General features: G+C 25.3%; 3 protein-coding genes across 3 annotated transcripts; 1 reads left to right on the top strand and 2 right to left on the bottom strand.

Annotated features, from left to right (window-relative positions):
* Positions 1–186: 186 nt before the first annotated feature.
* On the bottom strand, positions 187–827 carry LOC109598778 (jupiter microtubule associated homolog 2). The gene is made up of 2 exons (XM_020014735.2): positions 677–827; positions 187–615 (listed from the first exon to the last, which is right to left on the bottom strand). Exon 2 carries the CDS (start codon positions 612–614, stop codon positions 279–281), a length of 336 nt encoding a protein of 111 aa, XP_019870294.1. The 5' UTR covers position 615; positions 677–827; the 3' UTR covers positions 187–278.
* A 428-nt stretch (positions 828–1255) lies between these two features.
* LOC109595965 (ferrochelatase, mitochondrial) lies at positions 1256–3083 on the bottom strand. Its single transcript, XM_020011447.2, has 7 exons — positions 2994–3083; positions 2761–2938; positions 2305–2526; positions 2152–2253; positions 1934–2099; positions 1599–1874; positions 1256–1518 (listed from the first exon to the last, which is right to left on the bottom strand). The coding sequence occupies exons 1-7, from the start codon at positions 3022–3024 to the stop codon at positions 1321–1323; spliced, it is 1173 nt and encodes a 390-aa protein (XP_019867006.1). The 5' UTR covers positions 3025–3083; the 3' UTR covers positions 1256–1320.
* A 1094-nt stretch (positions 3084–4177) lies between these two features.
* Positions 4178–10681, top strand: LOC109608407 (proclotting enzyme). Its single transcript, XM_020024872.2, has 6 exons — positions 4178–4447; positions 6847–7363; positions 9150–9466; positions 9521–9713; positions 9870–10287; positions 10354–10681. Exons 1-6 carry the CDS (start codon positions 4423–4425, stop codon positions 10510–10512), a joined length of 1629 nt encoding a protein of 542 aa, XP_019880431.1. The 5' UTR covers positions 4178–4422; the 3' UTR covers positions 10513–10681.
* Positions 10682–15185: the final 4504 nt, after the last annotated feature.

The following is a 15185-nucleotide window of genomic DNA, read 5'->3' as shown; positions in this document are numbered from 1 at the left end:
GTACAACTGAAGCAGACACAAAAACTTGTGTTCCAAGTATTCTAAATTTAATATAACAGTGACATTAATTTATTGTCACTTATTACTAATAGCTTATCTTATCATAATAATTTACTTAGAAATACATTTAATTATCTGGTCAAATATATACAATGTAGATACATACATATTAAAATAAAACAATCCTTTATGATAAATATAAAATATTTATTAAATCAGACTTTTTGGTTAATTAAAATTACACTTGGTTAAAAACACACATTTCACACAATAAATTATTACCAAAGAGCAGTGGAATAGCCACCAGGAGGTACACGAGTCCTGGCTTTTGGTGCTTCCACTTCATCAATTTTCTTAATTTTCTCTTCAGGAGCTACATTTTCATCAACGGTGCCCGCCTCATTTTCAGTCTTTTCGTTATTCTTTGGTGGATCCATGTGTGTGAAGCATTCCGAAATCTGCGATGTCGGCTGGTTTTTCTTAGATGGAGTCATTAACTCCTGAGGATCGCTTCTGATGCCGAATATGTCAGAATGTCCGCCGCCTGGAGGTTTAAGCACCCTACTGGAATTCTTGCTGTCTGCCAGGCCAACATTGTAACTTGTGGACGTCATTCTGGAAAAATTAGTCATTAAATTTGATATAAGAATATAAAAGAGACATATGAGTCACTTACTTTCAAATCTGCTCTCACTAGACTACCTTTGTTCACTTCGATTACTTCCTTTATTTGTGTGGAAGTTGGAACAGACGACGTCTAGTACTGTCCAACGGTTTACTTCAAATAAAATTTGAACTTTCAACGGACCAATCACAATGACTCAGTGTGGCAACTGCACATGAGTACCAACTGTACTTTTAATATGTTTCCTATATAGTTGTCATAGACATATAATCCAGTTAACAGGTCTATGGTAGTTGCATATAGAAAACCTAACTCATTTTTTTTATTTATAAAAAATTTTCTTATTATTTATAGAACCTTTTTGGACATTATTTTATATTATATTCGATCAAATTCAATCAAATTTATATATATTGTAAGTTATTGAAGATTACTTCAACTTGAGGTAAATTTAAAAATCACATTCTTATTATTAATTATACCATTGAATAGTTTCAAAAATAACTGAGAATATCAAGAGTGACTTGACATCTTATTTATTAACTTGGTTTTTACAACCAATGTTTGTTAAAATATCTTTAACAAAAGACAATAGGAGAGATAATTGTGGTTGGGAAAAATTGCATACAATTTTTTTGTCCAAAAATTTATTTGTAACACCTTATACAGTTAAAACAGCATTAAACTTTTCTTTATTAAATCTGACAATTTTCTGCAAACCAAGACTTGCTCTTATAACAATTAGCGTTAACACAGTGCGGACACCTGTTTAAAAATTTTCGTCCCACAGGAATTTTATTTTTTAGGTGGTTCACAACAATATCAGCAAGAGCTTCTATGAATAGTGGATGATCATTGGGAGTGGGTACGCGTCTAATATTTTTCACTCCTAACTGAAATGAAACAAAAAACATGAACATTAAAATTAATAATTAAATATTTACTACTATTTATAGGTATTTTAGTAGAATACCTTTTCCCCTAGTTCATGACATAATTCAATATCCAACTCATGTAGAGTTTCAATGTGTTCATTGACAAATGCAATAGGCACTACAAGAAAGTTCTTCTTCCCTTGCTTTTTAACATATCTAGTCAAAGCTTCATCAGTGAACGGGCCCAACCATGGTAGGGGGCCAACCTTTGATTGCCAAACTAGTTGGTATGGATTAGAATGGTTCAATTCTTGCATAACCATTTGAACAGTAGCACCAACTTCTGAAGGATAAGGATCTCCTCTGTTAACAGTCTAAAATAACAAATACTTTTTTTAGACTGTATTAAATAAATGAAGCCTTAGAAAAGTACCTTTAACGGTATGGAATGTGCTGAGAATAATATAATTACATCATCTCTTACATCTTCTGAAATAGTATTCAATTCTTTTCTAATTAAATCAGCAAAACATTTAATTAGTAGTGGGTGTACAGACCACCTGTCTATGATGCTGAGTTTAAGATTTGAAGGTTTGCCACTAAGATGAAAATTATAATCATATAAAATGATTGTTGGTCAATAGTACTTACGATTTGTGAAGTAATTTATATACAGAATTGAAACTTGAACCAGATGTTGCACAACAGTATTGAGGATATTGTGAAAATAGAATAGCTCTCTCAGGACCATCCCTAAATTATACATCATTAAATTTAAAATTTCCATTATAATCTTATTTATACTTTTCAATTTCCTTAAATGCATCTTCTGCAAAAGGTTCTACATATCGAAATGCCACATAATGCTTATGGGGAGCTGTTGAAGGTGATATAATGTCTAACTTTTTACATAAAGATTCTCCTTGTATGTTTGTCCATTTTAAAATTGGGGATCCTCCACCAATTTCATCATATTTTTTTTTAACTTCAGGAGTTCGTCTCTTTGCGATCCAGGGACCTAAATGACTAAATAAAAAATGAAACTAACCAAAGCAGAATTTTCTATAAAAAAAACAATTGTATATAGCAATATATTAAAATAAAAATATATTTGTTTTAAGTTTATTCAAATAAATTTAAAAATCCGAACAAAAACATCAATGAATCAATATGTATATATAAGTATATTTAGTCTTTGGTAATAATGTACGTGTTATGAAAATTAAAAGAGGTTATGTCATTAAAATGTTTTATACGAACTTTTGGGCAAAAGGAAACTGTATCATGTCTCTGTCAGTCATTATTCCATGCAAGTAATCATGGACTTGGTCCGTTCTTTGAGGGCCTCCCATATTTAACATTACTACCGCTGTTTTAACTGGTCCATTATGAGAATATTGTCTTGAGGCAAATTTATTAAAGCATTTTGTGTTCCGACCTTAAAAATAAATAAATTAAATCGTTAATTAGTTAGCCTTTCTCTTGATATTTACCTAAAAATATCATGCAACTTTTGGGAATCATGACTGTACAAATTATTAAATAAAACTTTTAAATAGGGAAATTAACAACGTGACGTTTCATCAGTGGTGCCATCCTAGATTCTCAAGCTTAAAAAACCAACCACAACAATCAAAATATTTAAAAACTTTTAAAATAAAAAATAAATTAATAAAAAAAAGGTAAAAGGTTCAAATGAGAAAAAATTCGTATGGTGTGCTCAGTATTCGAAATTACCCTAAAATGTATAATATGATGATATTTCAGAAGATGAACATTGAATGCTATTTGTTTTTCGAAATTCGTAAGTACATCTTTAGTTGTAGTTATTCAAATTATTTTATTAATCAAATCTACGATTTGTCTCTCTCTCTTAAAAAGAAACTGGCACACTTATAAAAATGAAAAAGTTGTTCTTGTCATTATTATTTTATCCATTTAATATGATAATAAAAACTGATAAGTTCTTAAAAAGAAATCGGCATACATATGAAATTAAAAGTTGTTTATAATAATAAACACTGATAAACTAATTAATTGAGTTTTATAATTTATTATATAATTAATTAATATGTCAGACTATTAATAAACATGTGAACATTACGTTTATATTAGTGACATATGTCAGCTGTATAAACATCCTGTAACACATTTTTAAAACTAAACTACTAGAAGTAATTTTGAAAGAATCCAATTAAAAACTGATTTTAATTTTGTTAAACACAGAAAAATTTTCAGGAAAAATACTACGAAAATGAGGAGAACTAATTTTTAATCCAACCATTCAAGGAGGCATTTGGTAATAATTTTTTGTTTATATTTTATTTTATAATAATATTTTAGTCGCTATTCCAGCGCTTGATTTGTCATTATAATCTCTGAACATAAATGAATCATTTAATGTGCACCTTTCATTTTATATAAATAGACTTCGATTGGTTAAAAATCAAAAAACAATAAAATATTATTGTTCGAAAACCTGATTTCGCAGTTGAATGAACATTGTATGCTTACATTAGACTTTTATTGAACTATTTATTATCATTTCAATGAATTACAAAAAAAACGTGAACAATATCTTGTACCTATTTAAATTAGTATGAAAGATGTTCTAGTTGCATACACATGGGACCATCTGAATGCCTCAAGATCGAAATTACTCCCATCAATCCTGGGATCCTGTTAGCATGGAAGTGAATTTTCGATATCGTTTTTGATTCGTCATTAGCGAAAAAAGTGAAATTTTAATGAAAGTAAAAAGCTACGCTAGTGGGAGAAACGTTAAGAAAGAAGGTATACTTCTACTTTCTTTAGCTTTGAATCATCTTTAACAAAATTTGGGTCATACGTTGTTCACAGAGTTAAGTAGTGTCGTGGTGGTTATTCGTGTATTGTTGTGACAGGATTTTTACACATTTCGAGATGCAAATTGTGATAACTCTTATAGGTATGTTTTGTATATTTTCATAGTTTTACTGACGTATTATTAGTAAATAATTAGAATATTAATTCTGTTTTCATATATTTAAAAGATAAACAAATTTGAACGTAAACATAAAAATGAACATTAGATGTAATCTTCGATTTTAATTTGAGATAATACAAAATATCTTCTTAATGTATGATTTTATTCAAATAACAACACATAATTAATTTTATTTAACTGATATTTTTTTTTGAAAGCAATGAATTTATTTTATTATATTTCTTAATTAGTTAATTTGAATTATTATTTAATACTTTAGTTTTAACCATTTCACTTTCAAGTTACTGTGCTTTGAATAAATAAATGTTAAGTATAATTAGGTACTCACATTCCAATAAAAGAAATTTATTCCATTCATCCCATTTATTTATTTTAAAAATATATATTATCCAGTCTTTATAACAGCATACAGTTTATAAAACTGAACAAACACCTACACAGAGTCAAATAAGTATGTCATATAGCCAAAATTTAATACACATTCGAAATTTCTAAAGATATTCAATGCAATGTCTCAATTTTTATAATAGACCTCTCATTAAATATTTCCTTTATTATTAAATTGGAGGTGGTCTAAGCCACATCATGTTATTTAATTTTGCATATAAATTTCAAATTAGTATATATATTTCGCTCTGTCAATTTATATAATATCAACAATTCTATTTAATTAATAATGAATTATTGAGGTCGTTTGTTATTACAGTGTTTCAAAGAACAGTATCATTTTATTTAAAACTTAATAACAATATTATTACTTTACGTCCTAAAATAGGTATTCTTTGTTTATAAAAAGCAATTTGCATTTTAAATCCGCTTTCTTTATAAATATTATAGAGTTTATCTTAAAGAAAATCATAATGTTAAATTAGATATGCACTTTATTTAACATATCACATTAACTATTTATATGATTAAATGCTGAGTGCATTTTAATTGGCATTTAATACGATTAACGATAATAAGATTTGCTATTTTTAAAATTTCAAAACCAATTATAATATAATTTGACAAGATATTGGTGGTTACAAGCCTTAATGGTGTGGGGTTTAGATAAAACAAAAATACCTAACATATATTAAACCTAACAGAGAAATTAACATTAGTACTATACAATATCAAATACTATGGATAACCACAATTGACTTATGCATAATAATGTCCACCAGATTTACTATTAGAAACCTTTGATACATTTTCGAATATTTCTTAGTTATTGAACGATATATTAATTAATACATACATATAACTTTCCCCAGTTTATTTATAGTAAACATGCAGTAAGGCTATTAGTCTTTTTGGCCTTTTACATCGATATTGAAATATTTCAACGATTCAAATATATCTTTAGTCACATTATTTGACGAAATTTTTAAATGGTTTTAGAATAAATAATTTTATTTAAAAAGAAGCTGCCTGTCACTGGTTAACAATTAACGTATTAATAATTTAATAAGAAAATTTTCTCTAATTCGTAGAAAATTTCAAAGAAGATTGGATAACATCGATAAATTTACAAGTAAATCGTGACATTGCGTTATGAGGGAACTCCCATTACGTAAATTCAAAACATAGTATGTCACGAAGCGGATCTTAAGCAGCCTTTGATTACAGCGAAGAATAAAAACTTGGTTAGGAGAAAGTAAAATAATTGACATTGTAGGCCTCCGGTTGATACTTTGACAGTTACGTAACCTTCACACGTCTAGTCTTTGAAATTTTTAGCTACTGGAATATCCGATCGCATAAACATTCAAATTGACAAAACTACAATAAATTAACAATTCAATTATTATTTAATTTTATCTTTATTTCTTTATTGTAAAAGAGAAAACGAAAAAATATTTTTCTTTGTTTAATATAAGGAATTGTTATTGATAAGTTTTTATGGTTGATAAATGTGACTTGGTCATCCATAATTGATATCCAAATTATTTTAAAAACTCAAGTTAAGTTGGCTGAATATAGTTATAGTAATACAGATAATGATAATAATTATTATTCAAGTAATTTATATATATTTATATACAATCATGGTTAATAGATAATCATTTTTTATTTTAATCTTATATTATTATACTTTCTTTACATTTAATATGGATCACTGCTATATCTGAGTTCTTTCCCTATATTTTTTATCTTTATGTATTGTTACAATAATGAGGAAAACAGGATAAGATCAATTAGAAATTACCAGATAGTATTAGGGTCTTTTGAAGTGGATACTTTTAATTTCAAGCATCAATATTCTGAAATAAAAAAACAAAATTCTTCAAGAACAGAATTTTTAAACAAATAATAATAATTGGAAATTAATAAAACAAAATGAATTAAAAAGCTACTATTATTAATTATTTTAGGAAGAATATCAATATTTTGCTTGCTCTTCCGTTCAACAAATGAGTACACACCTAGACAATATTATGAACCCTGGTTAGATATTGAAAATGAGTCACCGAGATGGGTTAAGGTACATAAACCTAGACACGTTGATAATAATCAGTACGGCGACCAATTAAAGTTTACAAACAATCCTATTAACTTACCCAGTGATACAGATTCAGGACGACATTTTAAACCTGAAACAATATTTCGGATAACTGAAACGTTAGGAGCTATAAACACGGTGGGACGTTACTTGGTAAATATGACAAGAGGTGATAGAGACAAATCAATATCGCAAGATGTACCAAATGCTTTGTACACTATAAGCAAAAACGTTTTGGGTAGAAATGTTACCGACACCATCGCACCGTTAGTGAGAGAAGCACTTCCAATACCTCAAAAAGATGCTGAAGAGAAAACCGACAATAATTCAGAGGATGAGACCAATGGAGGTGATACTAGATATTGTACCACTCCAGAAGGACTACCAGGGTAAGTAATTATTTTTATTTAGTTAATTGTTATGGTATAGCCACGTGTTTTAATTTTTAATAGTAAAATAATGAAAGCTCTTAATATTTTTTAATATCTCTATTCTTTAAAACTTTCAATCAATGAAAAATAATTGAAATTAAAGCAGCTATGTCAGGGAAATTTTTTATAAAGGAGCAAATATATCCCAAATTCTCAAATTAATTATCACAAATATACAGGGCGTCTTCACAGATTCTTGATGAGATACAGATCGTTGAAGTTAACTATTTATTTTCAATTTCAGTCGATATAATGACTAAACACTAGATTATCATGCATATTTTAAACCAAAATGTAGTGAACCTTATTAATATCCCCACTATATTGGGTCGTGCCTGGGCCTTTCCCATTTTACTTCCTGCTACGTCTGGGTTTTTACGTCTTTCTCTTAAAGAATTAACACATTCTTGATTTTAAAGAAGAATGTCCAGACAAACATGCAGTTTAGTATAAACACTGTTAAAATATCGGACAATCAATTGAATCAACATTGAGAAAAAAATTACATGTTCTGGAAGAAATAAACAATGACTTTAAGGATAGCAATATTTGGAACGCTAAATCATTCTACAATCGTCAGAATTGTGAATAAAGGGATGGATTAACAGTCTGAAAATTCTATAGAATAACATGCTCAGATGTATCTCCACATAGAATCAAGACAGTCAAAGTATTTTAGCCCAATTTGATTCATGTGATGTAAGTTGGCCACGAAGTGGTTGAAGAAAAAAGGTCCATATTTGTGAATATAAAAAACCTTCCTTAAAGATATTTTTTATTAATATTGAAACATGTGAAAATGTTTACATATTATAGAAATTTTGTACAGAATTTTCTCTCGAGTTTTAAGATAGTTTATAGAGTAATATAGTGCCAAACCACAGACCTTTTGTTAACATCTCAAGGCGTTGTTTCAATCTCTTTGTGACTGGCACTTCTCATATATTATGCGTTTTACTAAAAAAATAAAATGAAAGTTAGGTGTGCGATTGTAAGCTTTCTAAGTACTTATCTATAACACTCGACACAAATAATGATGAAATTCAGCCAAGTTAAGCCCAACATAAAATTTTGATCTTATCTGATTTCAATTACATATTAACAGAACAAAGAATGGAATATGATCTTATTTCAATAATTTGAACTGGGTGTCAGAGAAAATTAAATAGATAGTGAAATGATTAAATGATGTACAAAGAACAGAAATAACCCTTTAACACTGTCCTTTCATATCTTTAATTGATCAAACGCTTATTGGTATAAGGAGAAACCAAAATTTTAGAGAAGCTGATTCAGATTAAGTCTCGATATTTCTCAAAAAATTCTTGTCCAATGTTATTAATACCACAATACAGGGAGGTTTGGTCCAAACATATGATGTTACAGAGAGTAAGTAAGAAAGTATTTTGGAATGGTGAAATTTTGGAAGAACATAAACAATAAACATGTTGCTATAAGCAAATAATTTTTTTGGGCGATAACGGTCAAGAGAATCTCAATAACCTCTCAATAAATATACTTAAGCGATAACAAGTGGTTAATTATGTCATAGAAATAACTCAATATACTGTGTTTGGAATAAAAATGGTTGTTTGTCGATTTCCTAGAAAGTTCTTTAAAAAATTACTTACTTACAAAGTAAGCTAATGATATTCATTTGTAATTCAGTAAAAGTTTAATCACATTTTTTATATTAGCTTTTATTTTCAAATATGACAAACTAATTTAAAATGTTTGGTTTAAGGTACTGTAACGATTTAAGTGATTGTCCACAGCTATTATTAAATTTAGGAAATTTGCGACAGTCTTTATGCTTCAAGAGTCTGTTTGTACCCGGTGTATGTTGTCCAAAGTCGACAGATGTGATACAAACAACAACAAAACCACCAATAGTACCAGCACCATCAATAACATATACAACTACCAGTATACCACCACCAACAGTACAAAGCTATACAACTAAGCAGCCAGTAACGATACCTAGTAGTACAACTACTTTAAATCCGTTTGTACCCAGTCTCGCTGACTTACCCATCGGTGGCAATATTGTGGATCCTGAAGGTATGACCCTTATGTATACTTTTATTTACATATATTTACATATATTTTGTTTAGAATGTGGACAACCGGAATCTGCCAAATATAGAGTAGTAGGTGGAGAAGAAGCTTTGCCAGGAAGATGGCCGTGGATGGCAGCAATATTCTTACATGGCTCAAGAAGAACAGAATTCTGGTGTGGAGGATCGTTAATATCAGCACACTATGTTCTTACAGCCGCTCATTGTACGAGAGATTCTAGACAGAGACCGTTAGTACTACAGCTTTTCTAACTTTTATGTCACTAGATTTCTTAACAAATGCTTCAATAATAAATATTCGTACTGGTAAAACGGGTCGATCAGGAGAGTATTTTGATATGTATCCATTTCTATTAATTTTACCTGCTGTATACTAATATTTTCAGGTTCGCCGCCCGACAATTTACAGTGCGTTTGGGAGATATTGACTTAAAGAGGGACAATGAACCTTCGGCGCCAGTAACCTTCAAAGTTTCAGAGATCAAGGCTCACCAACAGTTTAGCAGAGTTGGTTTCTACAATGATATAGCTTTACTGAAATTAGATAAACCGGCTAGAAAGTCAAAGTACATTATACCATTATGTTTACCTCCTCCGGAATTGAAAAATGAGAAGTTTGCTGGGCAAAAGACCACTGTAGTTGGATGGGGTACAACTTATTATGGAGGTAAAGAAAGTACAATTCAAAGACAGGCAGTTCTGCCCATTTGGAGGAATGAAGATTGTAATCAGGCTTACTTTCAACCAATTACTTCCAATTTTATTTGCGCTGGATATTCTGAGGGTGGGACTGATGCTTGTCAGGTAAATTCAAGATAATACTAATTAAGCTTTGGACGTTTAAATATGTTTTAATGTATGTATTTTTAGGGAGACTCCGGTGGTCCATTAATGATTCATTGGGATGCCAGATGGATTCAGGTTGGAGTTGTCTCTTTTGGCAATAAATGTGGTGAACCAGGTTATCCAGGTGTTTACACTAGAGTTACAGAATATTTGGATTGGATAAAAGAAAACACAAGGAATTAATAATTTGAAGAAGAAACTGATGTTATTTATTGTATCTGTGTATATGTACCATTTATTAATTTTACGAATTTGTATGGTTTTTTATATGATTACGCTTGATATTGAGAATTGTTAATTTATCTTTAAATTAAGTGTAGTAATAGTATTTATTTAGTATGTTTTTACTGCTAAAAACGTATGTGATACAATTATTTGATTAATAAAAACTTAATTTACTATAAAGAGATTTATCGAAAAATTAATCATTTACCCAACATTTTAATAATTTCATCATACTAAATGTATTAACATTATTTTTTACAAGTTTTATTTATTTATTCATTTTTAATAGTTTTGTTATTAACGTAGATTAAAAAATATTTTAAGTATCTTTTTTTTATAAAAAAAACAAGGATTTGATTGTTTAAAATGGCAATTAAATTATGAAGACCATGAATTTATCGATATAACAAGTAATTGAGCATTTCATAACATAATCATGTCTTAATTAACAGATACTGAATATTTGCTATAAAAAATAAACATATTGATTAATAATGTTACCAGTCTAAAACAGTTTTATCTGAATGAATTTTGAAAGAGACATCGTGCACGACAGAGACAGCAAATTTACTTCGTAGTGAGAATCTTTTACTGCGACTGTCGAAATTCAGTAGGATCGAAGGCTTTTCAATCGATATATGGGGCAGTAATTGAGAGTGAGACATAAAATCAAGTTCTAGGAGAACAATTGTAGTATTTACAAATAATTACACATTTCAAATCAACTATTTTAAAATATCGCTGTAATAAGTAAGATTTAGAAAACTGAATTAATTTAAAATCGGTTTAATCGACAAACATTTAATAAAATATTTTAACTTTAATATGATAAATTTAACATAATATATATTTATTTATATAATTTGAATTAGGTACACAATTTTAAATAAATATGATAAAAATATTTGAACTTACCCATAGCAAATTATAATTTGTAAAATGCGAACTGTAATTAATAATCTAGATATGTAGGCACAAGTGCTCTGCAAGTGAGACATTCATGTGTTAGAGGATGAAAAAAGTGGGGGGAGGAGTCATAAAGCCAAGTGGTGCAGTTTAGTCGTGTGGTATCCCTTCATTTTTAAAATAATTGCTAATTATTAATTACTTTTTTGACTAGCAGGGTATATGAATAGTTAGAGAAGATTATTACGGTTAGTTTGATATAATATTTATTTTGAATCATGCAGTTAAAATCTTAATAATTTACTTTACAGTTTTTAATGGCCGTCGTCCATTTATATGATGCATATAAATATTTCGTATATTTGTTATATATTTTTTATGCAAGTCTTTAAAGGAAACCTGTAAAAAATATTAAAAAACTAAGAATTTATCATTTATATTTTGTTTTATAATATAATAGATTGCTTTTTTTCAAATTGTTTACACAGTTTTTAAAAATTTATTTAATTGAACTGCTTATATACTTCACTATTGAAACGGAAAGTTAAATTACTTTATAATTTCCATTAATTAAAATAACTAAACAACAACATTTAATTAATGATAATAAAAAAATTATTTAAGGAGGGATCATATAGTTTTTAAAATACGCATCTTAAGTTATATTTTGTTCAATGTTAATAATATACTTACCAAAAAAATAAAAAGTATAATACATACACAACAACACAATAATAATTCAACCATAAAAAATGATTCGAATATTTTGTCCGTTGCAAACCGACAACACTGCACTTCAAAATGTTCAAAAGGCGCGAAATCAGCGCCTCACGACGCATGCGCTAGATAATGTTCCTTAGAGTCGCGGATTCTGCAACTTTACCAGATTCATATATCGTGTATTTACAATATATGTAATTTACAATATTTTCAAATCATTTAATTTATAACTTCCAACAATAAAAATAACCAAACATAATAAATCCCGCTTAAATTATATTTTTTATTATGTTAACTGTACTTTCACCAAGCCAAGCTGTTCTTCGTAAACACTCTAATGTTCCGATTGGCCGTGCAAGAGAGAAACGTGTGGGTGTTAAAGAAGGACGGAAAAAGAGGTGGGGGATGGAACCGTGCGGTGTCGTGTGCCCATGTAAGCGGTGCAGTTTAGTCACGTGGCGTCCCTTCATTTTTAAGGTAATGCCTAATTATTAATTACTTTTTTGAGTATCGGGATATACGAATAGTTAAAGAGGATCATTACACTCACTTTGATATAATATTTATTTTGAATCATGCAGTTAAAATCGTAATAATTCACTTTACAATTTTTAATGGCCGGCGTCCGTTGTGTTTTCTTTGTCGCTTTTTTAGTTCTCTTTTATGGACAGTTTCATATATCGTGTATTTGCATATACGGGTTTATTGAACCAGAAGACGTGGGACTGACAAAGATGCCAGCCCCCTGTCAACTGGGTTCGGAAGAACAAGTCCAATCTGAGGAAGATCCGAGATCTTCCAGGGTATGAATTGGACTTGCAGTTAGATCCATTGGCTTCCCACCACCACTGGTTTGTGGAGCGGTACTAAGCCCCAGGACCACGACAAGGTGGATCCATCCTGGTGGCGCTAAAAACTTTTTTTTTTATAAGGGGAAAGTCAGAAGAAATATAAAAATATAAAAAATATAAAAATATAAAAATATAAAAATATAAAAATATAAAAATATAAAAATATAAAAATATAAAAATATAAAAATATAAAAATATAAAAATATAAAAATATAAAAATATAAAAATATAAAAATATAAAAATATAAAAATATAAAAATATAAAAATATAAAAATATAAAAATATAAAAATATAAAAATATAAAAATATAAAAATATAAAAATATAAAAATATAAAAATATAAAAATATAAAAATATAAAAATATAAAAATATAAAAATATAAAAATATAAAAATATAAAAATATAAAAATATAAAAATATAAAAATATAAAAATATAAAAATATAAAAATATAAAAATATAAAAATATAAAAATATAAAAATATAAAAATATAAAAATATAAAAATATAAAAATATAAAAATATAAAAATATAAAAATATAAAAATATAAAAATATAAAAATATAAAAATATAAAAATATAAAAATATAAAAATATAAAAATATAAAAATATAAAAATATAAAAATATAAAAATATAAAAATATAAAAATATAAAAATATAAAAATATAAAAATATAAAAATATAAAAATATAAAAATATAAAAATATAAAAATATAAAAATATAAAAATATAAAAATATAAAAATATAAAAATATAAAAATATAAAAATATAAAAATATAAAAATATAAAAATATAAAAATATAAAAATATAAAAATATAAAAATATAAAAATATAAAAATATAAAAATATAAAAATATAAAAATATAAAAATATAAAAATATAAAAATATAAAAATATAAAAATATAAAAATATAAAAATATAAAAATATAAAAATATAAAAATATAAAAATATAAAAATATAAAAATATAAAAATATAAAAATATAAAAATATAAAAATATAAAAATATAAAAATATAAAAATATAAAAATATAAAAATATAAAAATATAAAAATATAAAAATATAAAAATATAAAAATATAAAAATATAAAAATATAAAAATATAAAAATATAAAAATATAAAAATATAAAAATATAAAAATATAAAAATATAAAAATATAAAAATATAAAAATATAAAAATATAAAAATATAAAAATATAAAAATATAAAAATATAAAAATATAAAAATATAAAAATATAAAAATATAAAAATATAAAAATATAAAAATATAAAAATATAAAAATATAAAAATATAAAAATATAAAAATATAAAAATATAAAAATATAAAAATATAAAAATATAAAAATATAAAAATATAAAAATATAAAAATATAAAAATATAAAAATATAAAAATATAAAAATATAAAAATATAAAAATATAAAAATATAAAAATATAAAAATATAAAAATATAAAAATATAAAAATATAAAAATATAAAAATATAAAAATATAAAAATATAAAAATATAAAAATATAAAAATATAAAAATATAAAAATATAAAAATATAAAAATATAAAAATATAAAAATATAAAAATATAAAAATATAAAAATATAAAAATATAAAAATATAAAAATATAAAAATATAAAAATATAAAAATATAAAAATATAAAAATATAAAAATATAAAAATATAAAAATATAAAAATATAAAAATATAAAAATATAAAAATATAAAAATATAAAAATATAAAAATATAAAAATATAAAAATATAAAAATATAAAAATATAAAAATATAAAAATATAAAAATATAAAAATATAAAAATATAAAAATATAAAAATATAAAAATATAAAAATATAAAAATATAAAAATATAAAAATATAAAAATATAAAAATATAAAAATATAAAAATATAAAAATATAAAAATATAAAAATATAAAAATATAAAAATATAAAAATATAAAAATATAAAAATATAAAAATATAAAAATATAAAAATATAAAAATATAAAAATATAAAAATATAAAAATATAAAAATATAAAAATATAAAAATATAAAAATATAAAAATATAAAAATATAAAAATATAAAAATATAAAAATATAAAAATATAAAAATATAAAAATATAAAAATATAAAAATATAAAAATATAAAA

Source organism: Aethina tumida, chromosome 1 (assembly GCF_024364675.1).
Source record: "Aethina tumida isolate Nest 87 chromosome 1, icAetTumi1.1, whole genome shotgun sequence".
Classification (NCBI taxonomy): Eukaryota; Metazoa; Arthropoda; class Insecta; order Coleoptera; family Nitidulidae; genus Aethina; species Aethina tumida.
Note: the sequence above shows the minus strand (reverse complement) of the source record. Positions and strands in the feature narration are given on the sequence as shown.